The sequence below is a fragment of the Penicillium verhagenii genome, assembly GCF_028828195.1.
Source record: "Penicillium verhagenii strain IBT 33310 chromosome Unknown utg000006l_segment0_segment0, whole genome shotgun sequence".
Lineage (NCBI taxonomy): Eukaryota > Fungi > Ascomycota > Eurotiomycetes > Eurotiales > Aspergillaceae > Penicillium > Penicillium verhagenii.
In genome coordinates, this window is record NW_026643170.1 from 21541 (window position 1) to 46659 (window position 25119).

The 25119-nt window shown below is 47.6% G+C and overlaps 8 protein-coding genes across 8 annotated transcripts; 5 read left to right on the plus strand and 3 right to left on the minus strand.

Annotated features, from left to right (window-relative positions):
• Window positions 1-565: 565 nt before the first annotated feature.
• On the plus strand, window positions 566-2662 carry N7466_005411 (uncharacterized protein; the record flags this gene model as incomplete). The annotated part of the gene is made up of 5 exons (XM_057164808.1): window positions 566-820; window positions 882-910; window positions 983-1305; window positions 1413-2257; window positions 2321-2662. 5 exons carry the CDS (start codon window positions 566-568, stop codon window positions 2660-2662), a joined length of 1794 nt encoding a protein of 597 aa, XP_057020407.1.
• A 248-nt stretch (window positions 2663-2910) lies between these two features.
• N7466_005412 (M28 family metallopeptidase) lies at window positions 2911-5410 on the minus strand (the record flags this gene model as incomplete). Its single annotated transcript, XM_057164809.1, has 3 exons — window positions 2911-2967; window positions 3061-4436; window positions 4504-5410. The coding sequence occupies 3 exons, from the start codon at window positions 5408-5410 to the stop codon at window positions 2911-2913; spliced, it is 2340 nt and encodes a 779-aa protein (XP_057020408.1).
• A 1073-nt stretch (window positions 5411-6483) lies between these two features.
• Window positions 6484-8667, minus strand: N7466_005413 (peroxisomal copper amine oxidase; the record flags this gene model as incomplete). Its single annotated transcript, XM_057164810.1, has 3 exons — window positions 6484-6830; window positions 6905-8155; window positions 8211-8667. 3 exons carry the CDS (start codon window positions 8665-8667, stop codon window positions 6484-6486), a joined length of 2055 nt encoding a protein of 684 aa, XP_057020409.1.
• Window positions 8668-10011: 1344 nt separating this feature from the next.
• N7466_005414 (transcription factor domain-containing protein) lies at window positions 10012-12449 on the plus strand (the record flags this gene model as incomplete). The annotated part of the gene is made up of 8 exons (XM_057164811.1): window positions 10012-10160; window positions 10225-10265; window positions 10321-10476; window positions 10557-11059; window positions 11115-11315; window positions 11377-11461; window positions 11525-11893; window positions 11971-12449. 8 exons carry the CDS (start codon window positions 10012-10014, stop codon window positions 12447-12449), a joined length of 1983 nt encoding a protein of 660 aa, XP_057020410.1.
• A 548-nt stretch (window positions 12450-12997) lies between these two features.
• Window positions 12998-16902, plus strand: N7466_005415 (5-oxoprolinase; the record flags this gene model as incomplete). The annotated part of the gene is made up of 2 exons (XM_057164812.1): window positions 12998-15514; window positions 15586-16902. 2 exons carry the CDS (start codon window positions 12998-13000, stop codon window positions 16900-16902), a joined length of 3834 nt encoding a protein of 1277 aa, XP_057020411.1.
• A 929-nt stretch (window positions 16903-17831) lies between these two features.
• Window positions 17832-18542, minus strand: N7466_005416 (haloacid dehalogenase; the record flags this gene model as incomplete). The annotated part of the gene is made up of 1 exon (XM_057164813.1): window positions 17832-18542. One exon carries the CDS (start codon window positions 18540-18542, stop codon window positions 17832-17834), a length of 711 nt encoding a protein of 236 aa, XP_057020412.1.
• A 1297-nt stretch (window positions 18543-19839) lies between these two features.
• N7466_005417 (uncharacterized protein) lies at window positions 19840-21680 on the plus strand (the record flags this gene model as incomplete). Its single annotated transcript, XM_057164814.1, has 2 exons — window positions 19840-19868; window positions 19922-21680. The coding sequence occupies 2 exons, from the start codon at window positions 19840-19842 to the stop codon at window positions 21678-21680; spliced, it is 1788 nt and encodes a 595-aa protein (XP_057020413.1).
• Window positions 21681-22481: 801 nt separating this feature from the next.
• N7466_005418 (putative 5'-nucleotidase) lies at window positions 22482-24678 on the plus strand (the record flags this gene model as incomplete). Its single annotated transcript, XM_057164815.1, has 4 exons — window positions 22482-22588; window positions 22650-22860; window positions 22919-23112; window positions 23190-24678. 4 exons carry the CDS (start codon window positions 22482-22484, stop codon window positions 24676-24678), a joined length of 2001 nt encoding a protein of 666 aa, XP_057020414.1.
• Between the last annotated feature and the right edge of the window lie 441 nt (window positions 24679-25119).

The following is a 25119-nucleotide window of genomic DNA, read 5'->3' on the forward strand; positions in this document are numbered from 1 at the left end:
TAATATATAGTAATAATATAATAATATAATAATACTAATATAATACTACACTATATTAGTATAGTATAGTAATCGCTGTCTTTAATCTTTTATTAGCGTAGTGCATGTGGCGCAGTCCTAAGTATACGGGCGCAGTGTACTGTACATGTAAATCCCACCTTTAACATTAGAATCCCATTTTCTTTCAACATTGAATTATTCCACTCATCATATCTCCAGCACACTACCATACATAGTAAACATCCACTGTGCTACGTACATATCCAGATGTCCTATTTTCGTAGCTGAAACGCGGCTCATGTGGGGGGAAATGCTGCAGCTGATGCCGAGCGGTTAAGCGTGATCTGTTCAGCGGCTAGTGGTCACTCGCTACAATTGTCTTGGCTTGGCTTGAAATCCTCGTATTTATTAGAGAATCAAATCCAGATGTCAGCGAGTTGCCTTTTAGAAAAAGTTCTGTTGTGGTTTTCAGACTTCTCCCTATCCCCTCTTGTGTTGCCCCCCCCCCCCTACAACAACTGAGCAACAACCGCTGAACGCACCTTGAAGCTACTCATCTATCCCGATGGAAGATATTGAACCCCCTTTGCGCGACCCCCTGGATCCCAAAAAATATTACGACGGACTCAAGGGCGCCCATGGATCTCTCCAGGACAAATTTAATGATATTGATGAAAAGGGTCATTTCGAAACATATATGCTTCGATTAAAGAAGCCCAATACGCAAAACTTTGTTCTAGACTTTGGTAACGAAGATGCCTACTGTGCGACTGATCTAGTGACGAAAGATTTTAAAGCATTGTTAAACCCAAATCAACCGGTACGAAGACATTTCCATGGACGTGGTCCTGCTCCAGTACTAAAATCAATCATCTTGACAGAGATCTAAATGTTTTGGCACACGATGGATGTAAGAACAAACCAGACGGGGAAAAAACTCCCCAAAAAAACAACAAGAACTAACGAAAAACACAAAACGCAGTCATCTATGGGCCCCTGAAGAACAGACGGATGCTATCAAGGGAATCATGTCATTCTACGGAGTGTCTGAAAGACTACAAGGCCTAATGTGTACTGCGCCCGTCATACGTCCATCAGCTGGGAACGCCGAGCCAAAAAAGAGACGATCACGAACCCACGATTTGAATATGGATCGTGAATCAGATGATGTGGAGAATGCATTTGCTATGAAGAATCTACGAGATACTGAGGACCTTCATGATACTTCGTCATTTAAGCACTTGACTTTTTCTCAAGTCACAGACCAAATCTGGCATTTTTCATCAGTCGATCATGGTCCAAGATGTAAGTTTACTGCTCTGTGAGGCAAGAAGAAGAAGGGAAAAAAAAGAAAGAAGACTCCACCTAGGTGAAAGATATACTTAGTAATACAAAGCTGACGGTCGTGTTAGACACCTGCATCGGTTATAATACATTATTCGTCACCCCCGGAGTGCCCAAGGAAAAGAATGAGAATGGGATCGATTTGCCTGAGGGGAAACGACTCTGGAACTGGTTGGTACTATGTGACGACGGCACGATCATCTCAATGCAGGAAAACCCATTCCCACATCAGAAGGGCCCTCTAGATCCAGATCAGCTCAAAATGATGGACATTGTGCGCCGCAATGTCCGCTTCATAGTCTCGGGGGTTTCGAAGCAACACTTGAACATGTCGGAAAGCGATTCGTTGGTCACGATTCGAGTTCGACATTTCCACGAGGTCGGTCCGGATCAAGCAAACATTAAGCAAGAGGATGGACCGAGTTTGCTTTACTACTACATCTTTGACGACTGGGTGTCCAGTTACGGTCTGATTGCAAAACGAGAACATCAATATGGCGTGGCCCTGGAACGACTGAGACGTCAGATGCTTGATCGCCCGATCGTGGATTTGGTCAATGAGCTCCACTGGCTGGGTCGACGATTGGCCGTTCTGAAGCGATTATACCAGAGCTATGAACTCATCATGCGACGTGTGTTACAGCGCCAGCGTTTACTTCGTGATGAGGCCCGCTCGACCCACCCCCCGCCACTAGCCTTTGGTGCCACCTTTGGCGATATTGAGTTCGCAGACATGCGACAGGGGAGCCTGGTCAGTTATGGAAGCTTGTCAGACCGCAAGGATAGGCCGGTCGGGGTGATCCTGAGCTCGGCCGCCGTGGCAAGATTTGAGAGACTCGTGGATCGCATCAACCTGTACTGTTTGAGCGAAATTGAATCATGTTTGTTGGAAAAGGAGTCTTTAACATTCCTAGTAAGTGTCATCCAGCATTGGAAACTATCCCAGTCAGAGAGGTGACATGCTAACACTTGGAAGAACTTTAACCTGATCGCCTTGAAAGACTCACAGGCCGTAGAGAAGCTCACCCGGATCACAATACTATTGGCCAAAGCAACCATGTTGTTCTTACCTGTCAGTCTCATGACCGCCTACTTTTCGACTGAACTACAGGGGGTGAAAGGGGGTTATACAAAAGCGGATTACTGGGTCAGCTTTGCTGTCATTTTCTTTGTGACTCTGATTCTCCTAACAGTCTTTGGCTTTGCCAGTGATACCGTGGAGGGGAAGACAATCTACAGGTCGCTTGTGAAGAGCTTCTTCCGCTCGTCACGGGAGAGGATCTCAATGCCGCGAAGAAAGCAGCAGGATGATGATTGATTCTCGCAACAATACGCTCAGGCATGATGCCTCTTGGTCTGGCAAAGTGCCGTCTGAACTTTGTATTGACGATGTACTTATTCTAATAACTGGGGCTCAAGCTACATTATACTGCATGACTTATGTTTCATTCCAGTTCAAGCATTCAAGAGTTCTCTTCATCCTGAGTTTCCTAAGATTGATCGTTTGGACTCGTTTCGTAAAACCCACCGATGCGGGTTTCTACTGGTAGGTATATCATAGAACGCTCAGATTAAGAGGGTGGTTGCCGCATGGATCCGCTCTTGAATGATGCGGCTCCATTTCTGATGGGAAAGAATGATTAGAAAATTATTCCACAACAAGTGAGAAGATATAATGGTCAGGTATTGATATATTGAGATATTGCATGAACTTACCTCGGCATTCTTTACGTCTTGGGCCTCCAGACTTTCCACGATACCAGGGTACGTGGCGCCAGAGTAACCCGTCCAGATCCCCGGGGCGAAAACAACATGCTTGAACCAATTGCGTCCGTCGAGCCCGGGTTCATAAAGGAAAGCGCGTTCCAAACCTTTGTATTTATCATTGACGATGCGAATCTGGAAGTAGAGTTTAACCTTCTTCCACCAGTGGTACCAAGGAACGTGCTCGTCAAGTTGATCAGCCAGTTCAGCAGCATAATCATCGAATCTCTCCGCGGCTGATTGGAACTCCGCAATGGCGACATCCAAAGGAGCAAACTCGAAGTGCGATCCAGGAGACAACTGCTCTGCGGCGGGCTTAATGTGGCGGAGATACGAGTGCAGGCCCTTGGCATAATCATTGGCACTGAAGGCTATTACGGGGGAGTCAACCAGTCGTGCCGCTGCCAGTGCCCACAGCTTGGTGCAAGCGGTGTGATGACTCCAGTCCGAATCACCAAACTTCTCCATCCATGCAAAGCTGTCATAATTGGAGTGGTAGTGGTAAACAGGGTCATTTTGCCCCCGGCCAAACCCAAAGTCCAGGCTAGCGACGCCTGCAAAGTCCTGGAATGCGGTAAAATCACTGCCACTGCCCATTGTGGCAATCTTCCCGTCCCAAACATCACGAACAGTCTGGCCAGCCACGGTTTGATTTGGGGATTGTACGAGACCAGTAACTTCATGAATAAGTTTGTTCAGCAGAGGCGCGGCTCGAGGAGCAAACTCCGTCCCAGCAGCAGCAACGTCCACATTAAGGTAGGCAACATTGGCTTTTGAGAGCCAGGGGAGGTGGTCTTCTACCCACTCGGTGGAGCCGAGGAGGCCATACTCCTCCCCATCCCAGCTTGCAAACACAATTGTTCGTAGTGGTTTCCACCCGGCCTTGAGAGCTTCACCGAAGCTACGAATAACTTCGTTGAGGGCTGCAGATCCGCTATTGGGGTCACCGGAGCCTCCAGCAATCCATGCATCTCGGTGGTTACCCAACACAATGACTTCGTCGGGAATGCTTCCTTTGACCACACCAATGACGTTCCACAGTGGAGTCGTCACGTATTCCTGCTCGTTGTTCAAATTGATCACAACATCCTCGGGGGAAGGTCCAATGTTATATTCAACACCTTTGTGTCCCAAACCACCACCTTGCCAATACTTGTTGAAATCTGCAGCCTTGGGACCATGACCATTCAAGGCTTTCAAAAAGGGCAAGGCTTCCTTGTAAGAGATGGGAAGTGAGGGAATGGAAGGGATAGAATTGTGTGGGTCTTGTCGCTCCACGCCTGGCTTGGACGCATACCCTGGGGTGGTTGGGTCTCCTGGAAGGATACCTTTATTTATTTTTCAAGGTCAGTGAAAGAGCTTGCAAGACATAGTAAACGGGCAAGTAGTACATACTCAAAAACTGTGTACTGCCTCTTTGAATGGCACTGGGATTCCGGGCGGGTCCGTTGGGATAGGCCTCGTAGCCATTCAATTCAGTGATTTCCCCATCTTCTTGGGGATCGCTGTAGATGACAACGCCGACCATTCCGAGCTCCTGTGCACGTTTTACCTTGAGGCCACGGAATACGCCGCCATACTTGACAAGCGCAATGTTGCCTGCCAGGGTGACATTGGCATTGACCAGGTCTTCGAAGTCCTTGTATGTGCCAAAGTTGGCATAAACAAACTGGGCAGTGACATTGCCACTGGCCGAGTACCCATGGAAGACGGGGACTCGATCAGGTAGACTGGAGGTGGGATCTTCCTCCAACTCATCCTCCTCTAAGGTGGCCTCGAAGGTGACCTCGGTTTGATTGTCCGTCTTCTTCAGCAGAGCCAACCGGTGATCCACTGGGTAATTCAAATAAATTTCGTATGTTTCGAGACTAGTATCTTGCACACCAAACTCCTTCCATTTTTCCATGGTCCATAGAGCTTGGCTGAGATTCTTACCTGCCAAGTGGGGCCCGGCGGTATAGTAGGAGCTCCACTCCCGCGCCTTAGCCGCCGAGGGAGTATTGAGAAGTATTTGCTCCAGTTGATCGTAGGGAAGTCCATTACCGCGCGGCCATGAATCGTATGGAAGAGGGTGAGCCCACGGAAGGTAGGACCAGATTGAGCCATGTTCTCGAGGTAGGATCGCAGACGGAATCAAGAACAGGGTCCCAGCGATCACCAACAGTGAGGTGAGCAAAAATGTACAAGTCCGACGAATTGTATGGTGGGGGTAGCGATACCGCTGCGGTGCAACCTGAACGGTCAACAGGGGTGTTGTCTCCGAAGAGGCCATCGTTTTCTCCCTCATTTCCGCAAAAACCATGTGTTATGAGAGAGGGGGGTTGAAAGAGGAGAAGTGGTGATGCTCTCTTCTCCGCACTTTATCGCGTTATCGGCTGACTAACGTGATTTTGAGGCCGAGGCTGCAGCCTGCGATAACTAACCCCAGTCCTAAGCCAGGGGCCAGAGATAGTACTAGTAGTATGTAGTACATAGGGTGACAAAAGTGTTTGTACACTTCAAATTTTCCATTTTTCCCCGCAAAAAGTAGCAAAACTCACCCTCTTTGGTTACAATTATTTTAACAACTTTATATGTAAAAGATGATTTTTAAATCGCTTCAACTCTAAATAAACGACTGAGAATTGATCTGTATAGTTAGGAATTCGTTTTAAATGCTTGCATTGTGGAAATGTTTGGTATGGAAAATGGACATGACATTTCTCGGAACTTTTACTATGGGGATGCGGCCTGTTTGCTAACAAATTTTAACGATGTTTCTCATCCACAACTTTAAAGTCATGCAGCTCTACCAGAATAAATCACACCAGAATTTCTAACTGTAAGAAGCACCTATTTACTAATTACTTATAACTTAGCCATGATCAAAAAAAAAGAGTCTATATATTGATAAATTTATCGAGATATTGAATTTCAAAGTTGGTGAGTTTTGCTATCAATGATTTTTGGCGGGGAAAAACACAAGTGTACAAACACTTTTGTCACTCTATGTACTTACTCCTACAACATGGTTGATGATGATTTAAATATTTGTCCCACGATATTTCGGATTTAATTCTTAGTTTGTGTAATTTCAGCCGATACTGGTTTGGTTCAAGGTTCCAATTTACTACAATGTGGAAGTTTGCTCTACTAGTATGGACCATTTCCATGGATCATGATGCAGTACTGTAAGTAGATGGCCAAGCCTCCCGAAGTCCTACTTATTAGTACACATGGATTCAATGTTTATTGATCTGTTTTGTCTGGGTGTTTACATGTATTTATATGGAAAAAGTTAAAGGTCGATAGGTGTTCGGAAAATGGATGAATTGCATAACTGAACATTCGATTTTTGAAACCTTGAAATCCACATGTGCATCTTATACTGACATACTATACTAAAACGCTGGATCCATCAGTTCGCTTACAGGAGCAACTTTTTGCTCCTGCTGCTACCTCCGAAGGGGAACGTGCAAAGCTGGGTGGGACGTCGAGGACAGGATTTCGGTCAAAAAAGTGGCGTGGACGTAGAAGTAAAGTCATTGGCTCAGCAGGCATGATAGGATAATCTTCTGGAGCCGGAAAGTGGGTCAGACCAAATGTGTGCCACAGAACAACATCGGTGTTATCAATTGAGCAGTCCGGTCCAGCGGCCTCGATCCAAGCGGGCAAGCCGTGTGAAGGTTCACCGGAGGTTTGAGGAACATGGCGCCCAGCTGGATGAATCTCCTCGTCGGAATCTTCATCATCGTTAGGATTAGCTTTAACAGACAAGCACTAAAGGGGCACCCTTGGTATATAGATCTAGACTTACACTTTGTAACGTGTATTGCGTGACGTGCAAAACCGGCTCGTTTCCACACCAAGCTACCATTCTTGGGAAGAAGTGGCGGAACATCACGACTGACCAGCTTGTAGCTGACTGGCTTCTTGCTGTATGGATTGAGCTTGTTGGTGTTGGCCATATCCCAGGTACGCGTGGTGAGTCCATCATAGTCTGACATCGACTCAATCGGAGTGCTGTATTTGGTCTTCTTGGCGTAGAAAGCATTGCCATACTTATTCTCAGCACTGCCGACTTCTCCGGGGCCACGAACGGCATCCACTTGAAAAACAGTATTATCGGGACCGTCAATGTTGGGGTCAATGCGTAAACAAAATAGATGCTGATGGTTGTGAGCATTGACACCCGGATACACTTCGGTTCCCCATCCCTTAGTATCCTCACCCGGGTTCATAGAGTAAGTGTTCAAGATACCAGTCAGCTTAATCTCTAGCTGAACGGTTCCATCTTGGTGGAAGATCCAGTATACACAATATTCATAGTTTGCAGCAGTGAAGATGTGTGATATAATCAACTTGCGACCGCGGGTGACGACCATTGACTCGTCGCGGAAGTCGGTGTGTTTAAACAGAATACCTGCGTCCTCCTCATGGACACAAATGGCATTTTTGATGATCGTTGACGCACCAGCGCTATTGACGAACGCGGCATCCATGTAATGAATGGCCCCCTTGCAGTCACATCCAAGAGATAGACTATTTGTCATATAGCCACCGCCGTATTCTCCCAAGTCAAATGCATGCTTGCGCTGATGAGGATGCTCAGGGTTACCGTAAGGAACGACCATCTCCGCTAATGAGAGCCGGTAGAATATTGGCCGTACATTTCCCTTGTCATTGAATGTGATGTTATTAAGGACAATGCCCTCACGGTAGTTGAACCCGACATGAATGTTCCAGTTTTGCCACTCGATGATACGGTCCTTCACTTGGAATGAAACACCCTCAGGCTGGGTGATATGTATTGGCTTGATATCAGTACGGAAACCGCCTTCTTTCTTGATAAACTCGGGGAGATAGTTGTTTGGAGGCGCTTTGTTGACAGGTCTCCGCACTGGGGGCACATCGATATGAATGATCTCCTTCGTCTCCGCGTTAAAGATCGGACAGAAGTCCAACGGGTAGGTATACTGGGAGTCATCGATATGAGGACGGTAGTACATCAGGGCCTGTTGTAAACGAACTCCATTGCCAAAGCGCTCGTCATAACCAATCGTCCAAGCTAATCATTATTAGCATTGATTCTGGATTCTCCAATTAAAATCACCATCACTTACGATCACAGTACACTTTATGCATATCTTCTGGTGGAATGCCAATAATCCCACATTGCTCAATGACTTTCGGATCCCTGCGCGCAATATGTTCCACTTCTTGAAGGTCCTCCATAGTGATCAGTGGTTGGACATTAGGTGTGTGCTTCCACTCCAAGATCTTTTTTTGGTCCAGATCCACTACACCATCGTATACCTTGCCACCTGGTGCAATGGCAACGACATCAGCGGCGCGGAGTGGGCGGGGGCTTTCAGGTTCCCTCAGCCAGGCCATCATTTGTGCCTTGCGTGGCTCGTACAATGTGACAGCATTAAAGTTGAGGGGGCCATGCTCCTTACGGATGATTGCAACGGCCGTATCTATCTCTGCAGTAGACAGAGGATCAAAAGGATGCGGGGGAGATGGTTTTGCGTCAACCTGGAGTTGATGAGCCAACTGCTGAAGCCTGTCGAGAACCATCCTGATTCCTGACCGATGGCAAATCCTGGGTAGGTATCGGAAAGCTGGAAGTAAATTGATCTGGTCAAGGTATCAATTCCACGATTGAAGTTGGCCTTTTAGAGGGATAAACCTGGACTCGAGCACTCCTGGTCACTCCTGGTCACTGGTTGTAAGTGGTGTGGTCGTGCGTCGTGACCTCAATCCTAAATAAACATTAGAATCCTAGGAAATTGATGGTTTCTTGGGGCAGCTCATTGATTATTTATGCTGCTGTAAACTTTGTCTCACCACGTATACGTGTTTTCTGATTAGATAAAAGCCGATGAGCACTCAATTCTTTTGGGAGTAATGGAGTGTTCAATGTCAATGTCAATGATGAGAGAAGCCGGATCCCTTTACCTGATCGGGATTAGCGCTGCATATCATGATCGAAAAAGGAAACGCGATGCTTGCGACTCGCAAGTCTTGAAGTCCACATGCAGTGATGTATTGATGTATTTGGTTATTGACATTGCGCATCGCATGTTACCCCTCTATGCGGGAACACGGTGGTGCGAATCGATAAGATTAATCATTGATACGGTTATATCCACGGTTGTACGAATATGGTCAGTCATTCTAATCATGCCTCTTACGGTTTATGGAGATGTGTCTTGCAATCAACATTCAAAAATGCCACTTGGCTAAAATTAGTACCTGCGACTGCTTTCTTTACAATCCCCCACAATCTGGATAAGACCCTACTAGTAGTCATTGGAAATGCACAACTCCGTTCAAATGTTCGTTTCCAGCCGCCTATGGCAGTCAAGAGTCAAGACTCGAAGCTTCCGCAAGGAGAAAAAAAAAAAGTCTGATCCCAGAGAGCCAATGTTTGTTTTGAATGTTGAATGTTGAATCTTGAGCCAGCATTATCCCGTATTCTTCCATAATTTGAATCCCCTAGGCCCTACCTCCGCAGCTCAAGTAACACCTGCGCCACGTCCGGGTCGTTTACTCGAAGCTACCCTTTCCGAGATCAAAGGCTGCAGATGCATAGTATGACCTTGTGAAAAATTCTTACTCCGAGGTCATAGTAAGATACCCTTTCAAGCTTGAACCTTGAATAGGCACATAGTATTCAATGTTAGCACCAAGGAGTATCATTGATTCATTACTAACTGCGTAATATGTATTGAATATCGGGCCGATGGAGATAAGATAAGGAACCCCAGCTTCCCCGCTAACTTGCCAACATTCCTTGTTTGATTGTTTTCTTAGCACATTTGGAAATGGTTCATGGCAGAAGAGTGTCACGGTCGCAAGATCTGTCTGCCAGGCGGTCCGTAGTGGCGTAGGTGTCAGGCCCTCACTTCCCAAACGCGCATGGACGCTGATTCAAGCAGCTGCAATCGATGCCGGAACCGCAAAACCCGATGTGCCGGGAATCCACCTCTTCCCTGCGCAGCCTGCGTTGATGTGGGCCAGGCTTGTGTTTACTCGGAGGCCGAAAAGCGCATATCTATTACAGAGAGGTAAAACTAATAGACCCTACTATTATCTTTTTCGGAGTGAATATTCGACTGATTCCACATGCAGTCACTACAGGCATCTACAGTCGCGAGCTCGAACCCCCCGAGGTGGGTCGACATGAGCTATGACAGAACTTGAACATTTGTTGACCTTCAAATGTAGACAACAGCCAGTCGACATCATCGTCAACCGTGTCATCAAATATCCCACCCACCTCCGCAACGAACCAATACTGGGAAAGTGATCTGCCTTTGGAGCGAGATGATTGGTGGTATAAAGGTGCCGACAATCTCTTTCTAAACAGGTCAGGTGAACATCGTATGTGCCAGTGTTGTTATGAGGGGGGAGTTTTTTGCTCCAAAAAAAAAGCAATTATTGTTCGTTAACAATAAATTTAGATTTTGTGGGAGCATCCTCGACCACACATTTAGCAAAACGTCTTAATCCAAGTTCGACAAATCTGTGGGATACACATCCTTTGTACGATCCTTCATCTCTGCTCCGACCAGTAGAGCGTATCCTGCCACCCTTGCCGCCATTTGAATTTTCCAGACGGCTTTTCTGGGTGCAATACGCTTACATCGGGACCATTTTCTCACTAATCCAGCCTGCCCAGTTTGAAGAAAGGCTTGACCTTGTCTACAACAAACCATCGGATTTTTCTCGTCGTGAATCATGTTTGGTGTATTGTCAAACTCTGCTTGTCATTGCATTCGGGTTGATGTACTCCGTCAACCAATGGTCCGGCGATGATGGACCACCAGGTTTCAAGTACTTCAAGTATGCGTTGCGCTTTTTGCCTGATATTCACGAGGACCCATCGATATTACACGTTGAAGTCTTATGCTATATCGCATACTACCTACAGAATTTGAATCGAAGAGATGCTGCCTTTCTCTATGTCAGTATCCGTTAACCTCTACTCCGTGCAGCTATAAACTAATTATCACTAATAGATTGGACTCGCCCTGCGTATGGCCATATCTCTTGGTCTTCACCAAGAGGTGTCTCAGGAAGGTATCAGCGAAGCCGATCGGAACCGGAGAAGACGGGCCTGGTGGTCGGTTTACAGCCTGGACAGGCTACTATCCGTTAAGTCTGGGAACCCAATCACCATTCATGATGAGGATATCGACATTATGTGGCCATCAACCTCGGTATGTACTACTGTCTACATGCGTTATTGACTAGTGGGGTGTTGAGTATTGTCTTTGATAGGACGGGTCCATGTCCGATCCATGGCCATCAATCGTCTTAACACATTATACGCAATTATCGCGTATATTAGGCAGAATAGGCGAGGGTGAGACTCCACCTATATGCCATATAAGTCTTCTTTTTTTCTGACAGAAAATGTAAATCGCAGAGATATATCGAAAGAAACCTCGATCAGGCTCAAGTCTAATAGTGTCTGTGCAAAGCATCACCAATGATCTGTCGACCTGGCTTCGACAGGCCCCTGATCGTCTCCGCATCAATTTCACGACGCTCGATACTCACGTCAATCGCGAGACAGTATCAATCAACTTGCACTTCTATTCATGTGTCAACATGACCGCACGTCCTCTAGTGTTTTACATCATTCAACGTCGAATTGATGCCGGGCTGCTTGGGGGCACCGAAGACTGGAAGGAAGCTCTGGCACCAAACACAATTGCGGTGATTGATAATTGCATCACAGCCGCCCGTGCGACGACCTTAATTATGGATGCAGCGGCAAAACATAATCTCATCGGTAAGATAACGGTTCAACACTACCTTCTGGATTGTTGTTTTCAGATTTCGGTTCATCATTGACTTAATACTCTGCAGCTACGTACGGCTATCTTGATGGTGAATACATCTTCTCCGCAGCCCTATTACTCGTCATGGTCAACGCTGCGTTTCCACAGAATGAACCAAATGCCCGTGCAATGGAAACAGCCCTCGGTCTGCTTCGTAGTATGGCTGATCGGGGAAATACTTATCTATCATCTCGCCACTCATTACTACTGGAGTTACGAGCTGCCATGGAGCCCAGTTCATCCATTAGTATCGCTGATGACATCATATCCCCCACCAGCGATCTAGCTACACCCAAGAGTACACTCACAGATCCGGGCCCGGATCCACGGCAGAATGGTGCTCCTGTGCCTGCAGAGGTGTGGCAGCATCCACCCGACCTAAACCCTCTCCAGGATATTTCCTTTCAATTTGATCTCAATGACGACTCTGCATTGTGGGAGGGTGCCTTGGATCGTATTGATATTGATATGGATACGGACTGGATTGAGAATACCCTGCGACGGTAAAATCACGAGACTATATACATATCTACGTAGTAAAACATTGAAGACAATTGAAATAAAATAAACAACCCTGGCCATCAAAACAAACATTATGAAATTTGTAAATTACAGAAACAGAAACATTATCATACTTCCAGTCTTCTCTTGCCAGATACTAGTACAAGTGATTTGGAAGTACCTATCTATTGGGTAGGTAAGTAGCTTAGTACTATATGGTGAACCTACCTTGGAATTTGAACTTACACTCAAATTTACGCCTTATCTCTATGTATTTCGGGTGCATATCTGTATTTTTTTGCCCTGGTGGCTGTATAACTTGTATTATCTTGAAAATCCGATGTCCTACTCGGTCTTCTGCCCGTTTTCCCCCTCATGTCCGCTTATCGGGCCGATGATAGGCGCGCGCCGATAGGCATCGGGATCTCCATCCCGACACGTGATCACATTTCCCGATACATTGAGTATTACATGCTACATATGGGATCGCAATCGTCTCAAACCCGAGGCAGTCCGACACTCAACATACTCACACATCTATCATCACTCTCACAATGACCTCATCGGGAAAAATAACTATCTCAATTGATAGAGGTGGCACCTTCACAGACGTTCACGCTATTGTGCCTGGTCGCTCGGATATTATCTTGAAGTTACTCTCGGTAGACCCTACACACTACCAAGATGCGCCAACCGAAGGTATTCGCCAAATTCTCGAGCTTGTTACAGGAGAGCCGCATCCCCGTGGCCGACCATTAAAGCTTGATTGTATAGGCTGCCTTCGAATGGGTACCACGGTTGCTACAAATGCATTACTGGAGCGAAAGGGGGCCCGTTCAGTATTATTCACGACTAAAGGTTTCCGAGATCTTCTTAAGATTGGCGATCAATCCCGTCCTGCAATATTCGATCTATCTATGGCACGACCTGGAGTGCTTCCGGAGAGGGTCGTTGAAGTTAATGAGCGAGTGGTTCCTTGCCACCCAAATGCAAGCACCGATTGCTTTCCTGATGCTCGTATGGTCGAAGGGATCACTGGCGAGAAATTCCGAGTCGTGCAAGAACTGGACTTGGAACATGTACGAGCCGAGCTTCAAAGGCTCAAAGAACAGGGCTATCAGTCGCTATCGGTGGCACTTGTGCATTCATTTGCCTACCCGAATCACGAACTCCAAATTGGGGAAATTGCCGAAGAGATGGGATTCTCTGTGACACTGTCCTCCAAGTTACAACCGATGATTAAACTGGTGCCCCGAGGAATGTCTGCCGCCGCTGATGCGTATCTTACGCCAGTCATAAAAACCTATATCGACTCCATTTCCTCAAGCTTCGAAGGTGGATTGGAAAGGCAACAAGATTGTCGCTTTGAATTCATGCAATCGGACGGAGGGTTGGTTGATTTTCGGAAGTTCAGTGGTCTGAAGGCTATTCTTTCCGGTCCTGCAGCTGGAGTTGTAGGATTCGCTGCGACAAGCTGGGACCCTCTTGAAAAGACCCCAGTGATCGGGTTCGACATGGGTGGCACTTCTACCGATGTATCTCGATTCGATGGCCATCTGGAACATGTCTTTGGATCAAAAGTAGCCGGTATTTTGATTCAATCACCCCAGCTCGATATCAACACAGTGGCTGCTGGCGGTGGCTCGATCCTGTCTTGGCGCAATGGCCTCTTTTATGTTGGCCCTGAATCCGCCAGTGCACACCCTGGTCCAGCTTGCTACCGCAAAGGTGGCCCTTTAACCGTAACCGATGCCAATCTTTTCTTAGGCCGATTGCTTCCTGACTACTTTCCCCACATCTTCGGGCCCGATGAAGATCAACCCTTGGATACTGAAATCACAGCGCAGAAATTCCACGAACTGACAGAAAAGGTGAATGTTGAGCGCCGCCAAAACTCCCAGCCAGAATACAGCCCAGAGGAGATTGCGCTTGGGTTTCTCAATGTTGCTGATGAGTCGATGGCCCGACCCATCCGTAATCTTACCCAAGCTCGCGGCTTTGAGACCTCTTCGCACCACCTCGCTTGCTTTGGAGGAGCTGGTGGCCAACATGCTTGCTCAGTTGCTGCATCGCTAGGAATATCTCGAATTATTATCCACAAGTATTCTTCCGTTCTATCGGCATATGGCTTGGCCCTTGCTGAGGTGGTGAAGGAATCACAAGAGCCAGTGTCATCTGACTATATTTCATCACACTCCGCCCTTCTCAATCGTTTTGACACCATAGCAGCTGCTTCAACAGAGGAAATGCAAGCCCAGGGCTTCTCCGCCAGCCAGGTGCGACATGAGAAATACCTCAACATGCGATACGAAGGTTCCGACACCAGCCTTATGATCCTACAACCAGAGGGCTCAACGGATTTTCTTGGTCAATTCAGGGAACGCCACCGTCGCGAATTCAACTTTAACTCCGAGCGACCGGTTCTGGTTGATGATATTCGCGTACGCAGTATTGCTTCGAGTAAGATTCGCACGGAACGTAGTCCGTTGGTTCAATTGAAGGACGCTAGCATGAAGGATGTTTCTATTCCTCCTGCCAACACAACCGCTGCTTACTTTGACGGTAATTCGACGAGCCGTACCGAAACACCTGTGTACTTGCTAGATCAATTGGAGAAACACAGTCGCATTTTTGGCCCTGCAGTCATCATTGATCAGACACAGACAATCGTCGTTGCTCCCAACGCTGTCGCAAATCTCTTGGAAACTTGCATTGTCATTGACTTGAAGGACAAGTCAACCTCGCATACAGAGCAACCTGTATCAGAAATTGATCCCATCCGTCTCACCATCTTTGGCCATCGTTTCATGTCAATTGCTGAACAAATGGGTCGAACTCTGCAAAAGACATCAGTATCTACCAACATCAAAGAACGATTGGATTTCTCTTGTGCCTTGTTTTCCCCAGACGGTGGACTTGTTGCAAATGCCCCACACGTTCCTGTTCATCTGGGGTCAATGCAATTTGCTGTACGCTACCAGCACCAGAAGTGGCTGGGAAACTTGAAGGATGGAGATGTACTTGTCGCTAACCACCCTAGCTGCGGTGGTACCCACCTCCCAGATATCACGGTAAGGTTTTTTTTTTCTGTTCTTTCTCTTTCTCTTCAAGTTATTGATTTTCCCTTTCTTTGGTTTGATAGGTGATCACGCCGGTCTTTGATCGCCCCGGTGGTACCGAAATCATGTTTTATGTCGCCTCGCGTGGCCACCACGCCGATATTGGAGGTATCCTGCCCGGGTCGATGCCACCCAAGTCCACTGAGCTTTGGCAGGAAGGTGCCGCGATCGAGGGAGACAAAATTGTCAGCAACGGTGTCCTAGACGAGGATCGCCTTATTGAACTGCTGGTCACCAAACCCTCGCAATACCCGGATTGCTCTGGTGCACGGTGCATCAGCGATAATCTGTCAGATCTAAAAGCCCAGATTGCAGCCAACACTCGTGGAATAATCTTGATCCAGAGTCTCTTTGCCGAATATGGTGTCGAGACTGTGCAAAAATACATGTATGCCATTCAGGCCACAGCCGAGACAGCCGTGCGAAATCTACTCAAGGATCTGCATCGCAAGTTTGGCGGACAGCCATTAGAAGCGGTGGACTACATGGATGACGGCACTCCTATTCGGCTCAAGGTCACCATTGATGGATCTAATGGATCTGCTGTTTTTGACTTTTCGGGAACCGGTTCCCAGGTAGAAGGCAATTGGAATGCGCCCATCTCCATCACACATTCAGCCATTATCTATTGTCTACGATGCATGATCAACGCTGATGTTCCTCTCAACCAAGGATGCTTAACTCCAATTGACATTCAAGTGCCATCACCTAGTCTACTGTCGCCCAGTAAGACTGCCGCTGTAGTAGGTGGCAATGTTCTCACTTCTCAGCGAATCACGGACGTTGTCCTCAAAGCATTTTCAGCTTGTGCAGCGTCTCAGGGTTGCTGCAATAACCTGACATTCGGAACCAATACCGAGTTCGACCCCAATGGTGCAGTGATTACCCCAGGATTTGGCTACTACGAAACGATCGCCGGTGGTAGCGGAGCTGGCCCTACTTGGAATGGCGAATCAGGCGTCCAAGTCCACATGACCAACACGAGAATCACCGATCCAGAAATCCTAGAGAAACGCTATCCAACCATGCTTCGTCAGTTCACATTGAGAGATGGGTCAGGTGGTCGGGGTAAGCACCCTGGCGGCGAAGGTGTAATTCGTGATATCGAGTTTCTTGCCCCGATGCAGTGTTCAATTTTGTCAGAGCGACGGGTTTACCGACCGTACGGGCTAGAAGGTGGTGAGGATGCTCAGACTGGTCTCAACCAGTGGATTACGCGAGACACGGAGACTGGCAAGGAGCGTCAAGTCGATATCGGTGGCAAGAATACTGTATCTGTGAAAACGCATGACCGAGTGGTCATCATGACAGCGGGTGGTGGCGGATGGGGTGCTGTCTGAGATGCAGCACTTGAGTATTCAATGTCGAAAATGTGCGCAACCTTGCATGTGCAAATAACGTGATCCATACTACATATCTACACGTGAAAGTAGTACCTACTACTAGTATATATCAATACAAATGTGCGTACCTTTGAACTCGAACAGCATGTAGATCAATTCAATTGATGTCAACATTGAACTGGTTGAATCCACAGGTATCATTTTGACTGGTACACCCTGGAAGTGCTTATGTATGTATTGAAAAATTGAAGGATAGAAGGTCAAAACATTGAAGAGCCTTAATCCAGCAAGACCAATACTCATAAAGACAAACTACATATACATATACGGCCCCGCGATATCCTGGAGGACATATTTGTCTCCGCCGTTGACATGGGTGTCTACTGTTCCTGCGAGCCCCAAGCCAAGTGAAATGTAATACACATGTGCATAGTTGACGGTGGTTGATGCAAGAGAAGCGTGGGCCGGTTTTGTAGATACAGATGTCATATTCGTACATACCCTCCTCCCCAGGCCGGAGCCACATGTCGATGCAGTTTTATGGGGGCGACTTCGGTCCATTTTTGAACACTCAAAAGTATCATATAAAATACATACCTTGATAGAGTATTTCAAATTTTGAACATACATCAAGATCCCTTTGATCTTGCATGCTCTTTTTCAAATATTTACATATAGTTCACCTGAATACATAAGGGTGGCTAAGCTTCCGTCCAGATGTCGGAACCGCCTGCACATGTGTCGACAGAGATGGACATCTGTATGTTCTCAACCTTGGAATCCATCAATTCATCTATTCAAATGTCCCAAGGTTCTAGGTGAGCTTTGGATTTATGGTAAAATCTATGTAGGTTCTGATACCTAGGTATCCGTGGTTGATATGACTAATTCTAAAGAGGTAGTAATTACACACTGGTGAGTCGAGTTTACATGTTGGCAATTGTCGGGGGAAGTTCTTCCATGTTTTCCAAGAAGAAATCAAACTCCACCTTTACCTGGTTCATATCCTCGTCGATATCATCGGTCCACCGATGAATGTATATGGTTCTCATGCCGATCTTCTTTGCCGCCCGAAGATCATAAGCGTGCGCTGCCACCATAACCACCTCTTCCGGGCAGTGTTGGACCAATTCTAACGCTTTCCGATACGCATCCAAACTGGGTTTGTATAATCCAAGCAGCTTGCTTGAAAATAGCATATGGAACTCCAATCCCGACGAGCGGGCAAGGTCCAGTTGGAGACGAGTTGTTCCATTGGCGTGCACAAATACCTCCAGACCGAGGTTATCTCGGAGATCTCGCAGCGCCCTAGGTACTTCCGGCCAAGCTGGTTGAAAATGCCAGGCTTCTATCAATTGTCTTTTCTCGTTGGCCTCCAGGCGGGGTTGATTAGGGTCTTGTGAAAGAGCAATCTCCAAGGCGCGAGCCAGGGTCAAATCGATATCTTCTGACGGAAGATTTTGTTGAAAGCGATTCTCATTCTCAAGAAAGTACAGCCTCCGCCAGTTCAGAGCAAGGTCGGAAGCTTGATCGGCGGGGATGAAAGCGGACATGGACTTGACAACGCTAGAATGCCAATCCAGGCAGGTGCCCATGAAGTCGAAGAAGACTGCTTTGATTTTTGTTTTATCAGGCATTTTGAATTATTGAATTATCTAGTGTCTCCAATCTTTGGGGGTCTTGGAACCTTGGAGAAGTGAGATATTGTCTCTTCAATAGAGATGTCAGGTTCCACGTTCGGGTTTCAGTCAGGATTTCAGTTTGACCATTGTCTTTTGAAGCAGTGTATTTTGAGATTTAACTATAGTTATAAATTGGAAGTCCAGCTCGTTTGATTATAAATCGAGCTGCTTACCAATAGAACAATTTCTGATGTTGGGGTATTTTCCATGTAATCTCGTGATTTGATGTTTCGATCGGAAATTTCTCCGTAAGATTCAAACTGCCCGAAGTCACGTCATGTCGCGGCGGATTCTACCCGAGATCAGCTGATGGGCATCACAAAATTGAAGAGGTATGGCTCCCGAGTTTGGTGCGACTTTTTGCATCAAGCTTGAGGATTGAAGATTCGTCTACGCAGAATTATCCTGCTTATCTGATAAAGCTTGCAGCGGGATCGACAGCCAAGGAAGAGATGCCGTCACAATTACTATGAGCTCAATGTGGTTGGTGTTGATCGTTACTGGACCATCTTTCCAAGGTGTATAGACAAAGAAGTTCAAAACCTGGAAAGTGTCAACTGGTCCGTGTTGTCCCTGTCAATGCCTCTCAAGTGGGATAACATAGTCCACATGGGCAGATGAGGGGTCGATACGTGGCCAAGTAACACTTTGAGTACTACATATATGTATAGGTAATATTACAGTGGTTTGTAGAAACAAAGACCCGCCTTTTTCACCGCCCATAACTAGAGAACCTGAAGGAACTCGTATTTTTGAGGATATATACAAGTGCATGGAAGGCCAGATAAAATCTAGAATCTGATCTATGTAGATTGGTCATGGAATTACAATCATCAAGTACTGTGCAAATGACAAAGAAGAAAAAAAACCCTTGTTGAAGCAGGAAATCTTTTGACCGGCAGAAATACTTCTAACATGTAATCCACTGAATCCACTTGAAATGCGCGTACACGTACATGAAAAGCATGTGATAGACATTCGACCTCAGCGATCCCCACTACCATATTTTTTTTCCCTTTCAGCAGCGCAAGGCGCTGTCTGGCATCCAAGTGTGAGCATGCTTTGATCCCCTCCTGGCTGGGCTAGCTGTGGCTGCTACTCTTTATTTATTCTTTGCCAACCCCTGGGAAAGGCTCTCTCTTTCAATAATCATCATCTCATCCCCCCCTGCTAAAAGGAAACAGGCCGTTTGGCAACTCCACCTGAAATCTACATAAATACTCTTTTGCCAACAGCCAACTTACCACAGGAAATGACGGCACCTATTGTCTTCATTGTCAGGTTCGCGAATCTTCTCACAATCGATTCCATCGCTCCAAAGCTGACCTCGTTAGACATGGCGCGCGCCTTGACGCTGCCGACAAAGACTGGCATTTGACTTCCCCAACTCCTTACGACCCTCCCCTCTGCTATGGTGGCTGGATTCAATCACGGGCCTTGGGTGCACGCATTGCAAGTCTCCTACAAAATTCCGAGTTCACGGGGATAAAGCCCGAGGCTGAATCTAGCCAATCCTTGCCCACGGATGTCCCGACCAGTCCGCATCTGCCCCCCGCAACCTCGGATCTGTACAACCGATACAACGTAATAATCCATACTTCCCCCTACCTTCGATGTCTCCAGACTTCTATCGCCATCAGCACAGGTCTTAGTCAATCTCGACCAACCACCGAAAGCCACGAGGAGCAGCCCCCTATAGACGCGCTGAGCTCGGACCTGCGGCCTTTGGTGCGCGTTGACGCGTTTTTGGGGGAATGGCTGTCTCCTGACTACTTTGATCAAATCACACCACCTCCAGGCTCTGATCGGATGGTTGCTTTGGCAAAGGCAGAATTGCTACGTCGGGGGGAAAGACTTCCTTTAGTACAGGAAGGAGGGACAAGGGTATTATCAGGTCACTTCCCGGGTGGCTGGGGGAGCCAATCCCATCCCACCTCCCCTAATGAAGATGATGATAGCCAGCCGTTGCAATCACAGGGACCTCTGTCAACTGTAGAACATGCTCCGCGTCCACGCGCGAGTACCTTTGACGTACCACAGGGTCCCGCCCTGGGCCGCCTGGACATCAACCGCCCGGCCAAACCCAATGCCTCTTATGTGGCCCCAGTACCCGGTTATGCAGTTTCTCCCGCAGAGCGCATTCCATCTGGTTACGTCAGCCATGCGCGGGACGCTTGCATCAAGATCGATTACCAGTGGGATAGTATGCGCACGCCATATTGGGGCTCAGGCGGAGAGTATGGGGAGGAATGGAGCTCCATGCAGGAGCGTGTTAGCGAAAGTTTTCAAAAGATGATGGAGTGGTATCAACGACCAGAATCGAGTGCTCGGGCAACAATGAATGATGCATTATTGCGCAAAGATTCTTCCGGCCAGACCGTTATCATCATTGTTACTCACGGGGCTGGCTGCAATGCCTTGATCAATTCACTCGCCGGCCACCCTGTTCTATTAGATATCGGCACCGCCTCGGTGACCCTGGCTGTGCCACGGAGCCGGTTGCCCATTACCACCCCTGACTCTGACCGAACCAAAAAATCGTTCGACCAGGCCGATCGGGCAATCTCGCGCGACTATGCTCTGCAACTAGTAGCATCGACCGATCACCTCCGGCCAGGAACCAACCCTTCTCAGCTAAACTTACTAACACCCCACTCCGCCCCCCAGGACCCGTCACCCCAACCGTTTCGCAATCGCCTTGGCTCCAGGCCCCAGCCCCTCCAAGGGTCTTTCCCGCTTGGTCCCATTTCAGGACCCGCGATGAGTCCTCGAGGGTGGGCCCTTGCTCCCCGTCCATCAAGCTCGGACATTCCTCGAGGGCCTTCCGGCTTGTGGGGCGCTATCGCTTCACCGATCGAAAATGAAGAGGATGCGGACGACTTTGTTCCTAATTTTGGGGATCAACAGCCCGTGAGCCATGATTCGCCCCTTCCCCTCCCTCTTCATGATGTACCCGTGGACCGAACTGGGTGGACAAAACAATTGCCTAAGCGAACACTGTCCCAGAGGGGACTCTGGGGTAGCGCACCGTCCCTGGAGGATCGTGAGTTGGCATCGAGGCGGCGGTGGACCTTGGCGGAACAGAAGCTATGATCTACGACCTTTCTTTCTTTTTTTTTTTTCTCTCTCCCCTTCAACTCGCTGGATACCTCTATTGCATGGCGCTAGGTTTTTTTTTTCATTTTGTTACTTGTATATAGCGTTTTTGCGTTATTAAGTAAAATGCATCCAATCACGGGGTTCCGGTCCCTTTTTAGCTACTAGCTTATGCAACGAAACAATTCAACACCCAACCAATTCAACACCAGCTTGCTGTACTTGTAGCGGTGGTGGAGTATGTATGATTGTAGCCTACTAGTATCTTGGAACATTGCCCAAATATTTGACTCACCTGAGACATCGGCGACTCTTGCATTGAAATGAAAGCGGTATCCGGAAGATGACAGTCTAACTTGACCCGGACATTTGTGATTCGCTTGGGGCTTGCTGGGAGGCATGTTCGATTGTGTTCCACCAGTTGACTTAGCAAGCACGGTTCAGAGAAGAGACTTTTGACCCATACACGTAGTATGGTCTGGTGGCTGGCGGTTGGGTCATTCAAGCATAGGGCGATTTCCCTGGTTAAGCGGTCCATTGTTACAGAGACTATGCTTCTTTGCTTTTTTTTTTTTCATTCCCCCTTCTCCCTCTTTGATAAACTATAATGTCGAGGATCACATGACCTTGCATGCATGATCATGTAGGCCTTTCAGCGTTCCCTCACTCGGTCTTTTGCCTCTTCCTTCCTCTTCTCAATTCACTCCATTCCTTTCGGATCGCATCTCCTGATCGTCATTGCTCTGACAGATAACCTCTTTTTTTCTAGGGTCTTTTTTTAGCTGGAACTACGTAGGAATGTCAGCACTGGACTCCGATGGTATTTCCGTCACCTATTCCTCTAGCGGAACCCCTGATCATCCCGATTTACGCCTGATTCACTATAATGATGTCTATCATATTGAGTATGTAATTTCCATTGAATAGTCCCTCTATCGTTGCATTTTACTAACTTGTTGTCAAAAGACCTGGATCGGCGGAACCAATTGGCGGTGTCGCTCGTTTCCAATCCCTTGTTGACTACTACCGCCACGATCAAAAATACATTGGCTTCCCCAATCTCATGACCTTTTTCTCGGGCGATGCGTTCAATCCTAGCCTGGAGAGTTCCGTCACCAAGGGTCGACATATGGTTCCTTTCCTAAATAACATTGGCACTGACGTGGCATGTTTGGGTGTGAGTCTCAACCTCGTTTTTCAGTTCGATCTGAAATGGAGACTGCTGACACGGTCAGAATCACGATCTGGACTTTGGAGTGGCCCAGCTTCGCTACCTGGCAAGCCAGTGTCATTTCCCATGGCTCCTAGCCAACGTGCTTGACCCTTCTCTTGGAGACGGTGTACCGATCGCTAATTGTGGGACAACGTGCATGCTGACCTCGTCAAATGGAATCAAAGTTGGTGTGATTGGCCTTGGCGAAAGAGAATGGTGACAATCAAGACCAAGGCCCTTTTTTGTCCTAATTGCATCATTGCTGACCCACCCCCGTTTTTGTGTTTATCTAGGCTAGGGACGATCAACTCTCTACCCCCAAACCTAATATACAAGTCTGCGACTCAAACAGCTAAAGAGTTAGCACCACAACTCCGTGAACAGGGGGCAGAGATCATAGTTATTGTTTCCCATCAGCGTGAGCCAAACGATAACAAACTAGCCACCAATCTACCCACGGGGTTGGTCGATATCATTCTTGGGGGACATGATCATTATTACTCACATGCCGTGATCAATGGGACTCATGTACTGCGTTCGGGTACAGACTTTAAACAACTTAGCTACATTGAAGCTTTCCGAAAGCCCAATGGTGCTCCAGGCTGGGACTTTAATATCACGAGGCGAGACATCGTGCGGTCTATTCCCGAGGCCCCGGAGGCACTTGTCATGGTTGATAGCTTAAATTCTACACTCAAATGGAAGCTGGAAAAACCGGTAGGATATACAGTCACCCCATTGGACGCTCGGTTCTCTACAGTGCGGCAGCATGAATCAAATCTTGGCAATTTTGTTTGTGACTTGATGCGTTCCTATCACGCAGCCGACTGTGCAATGATGGCAGGTGGTACTATCCGTGGTGACCAAATATACCCCCCGGGTGTAATCCGTTTAAAGGATTTGCTTAACTGCTTTCCTTTTGAAGATCCTGTGGTCCTTCTGCGAGTTCGGGGCCAGGCCTTAATCGATGCTCTCGAGAATGGGGTCAGCACACTTCCTGCACTTGAAGGGCGCTTCACTCAAGTGTCCAACATCTGCTTTGGATTCAAGCTCTCTGGCCCACCGGGGTCGCGTGTTACGTATGCACGAATCGGAGGACAGCCCATTGACCCGGATCGGCATTATACTCTGGCAACGAGAGGATATATGGCTCGTGGAAAAGATGGGTTTTCATCCTTGCTAGTGCAATCTGAGAACGGGGAAGCTGAGGAGTTGGTGTGTGAAGAAGAGGGGGTCCTGATTAGCACCATTCTCCGTCAGTATTTTCTGAGTTTGAAAGTTCTCAACAAATGGACGCGTTGGAGTGCGAGCCTGAATCAACATTGGAAATCTGTTCATCGAGAACTCCATAGGGAAGGCTGGCTGAAACCTCCTTCTGCCGCCGCCTCGCCAGTCTCGGAGAAGGCGCCCAGTCATCGCTGGGAACGCCGACCAGTCCTGTCAAGAACGGGGCGAGAGGCCTATTACTACGGACGTTTCCCGGAGGAAGTGGAGCAGCACAGTGTTGCCAGTGCGGGGAGTAGGGCCAGTAGTGATGCCATGGACTCTGATTCAGATGAAGATCCCGATATTCTTCCCTCGCCAGTGACCAACTATGTGACACTTCGAGCCTCGTCCTCGGCTGATGAAGAACGTCGTCTGAGATTAGCTCGGTGGGTGATTGGTCGGTGGACGCGTCGCGCTGGCGTGCACTCACTGCTAAGTGAAGATGACGCGGATGCACCGGCCTGGACATCGGGCATTTCACCAAAGATCGAAGGTCGGATTATAGAATATCCATGATCAATTCAATATGATTTTCTTTGGGTTCCAACCCTTTGGCAAATTTGTCACCTGGGCAACCTCATTGCAACATTGGAATCGTACTAATACTAATACCTATGTAGAAAAATCCAACATTTGAAACTTTCGGTTGAGAAATGACTATACATGGTACTTGGTCAAGGACAGCCTTGAAATAACCTAGCGGTTGATCCAAAAGGTCTGTGGCTGCGGACCGGCAACTCAAAAACACGGCTAAGGGGAATAGGCAACCGAATTAACCTGAACAATGAAACGATATGGAGCCAAAGTCAAAACACGACAGTTTACCTGGTATTTCCCAGGGTTCAAAGGGCGGCCTTCCGTAAGACGCACGACGAGACCACACAAGGGATCATGGAGGTCTTGCCTGGTTTTCAAGCCAAGTTACCCAGATCGGTACTGAGCAGATTACCCCGCAGA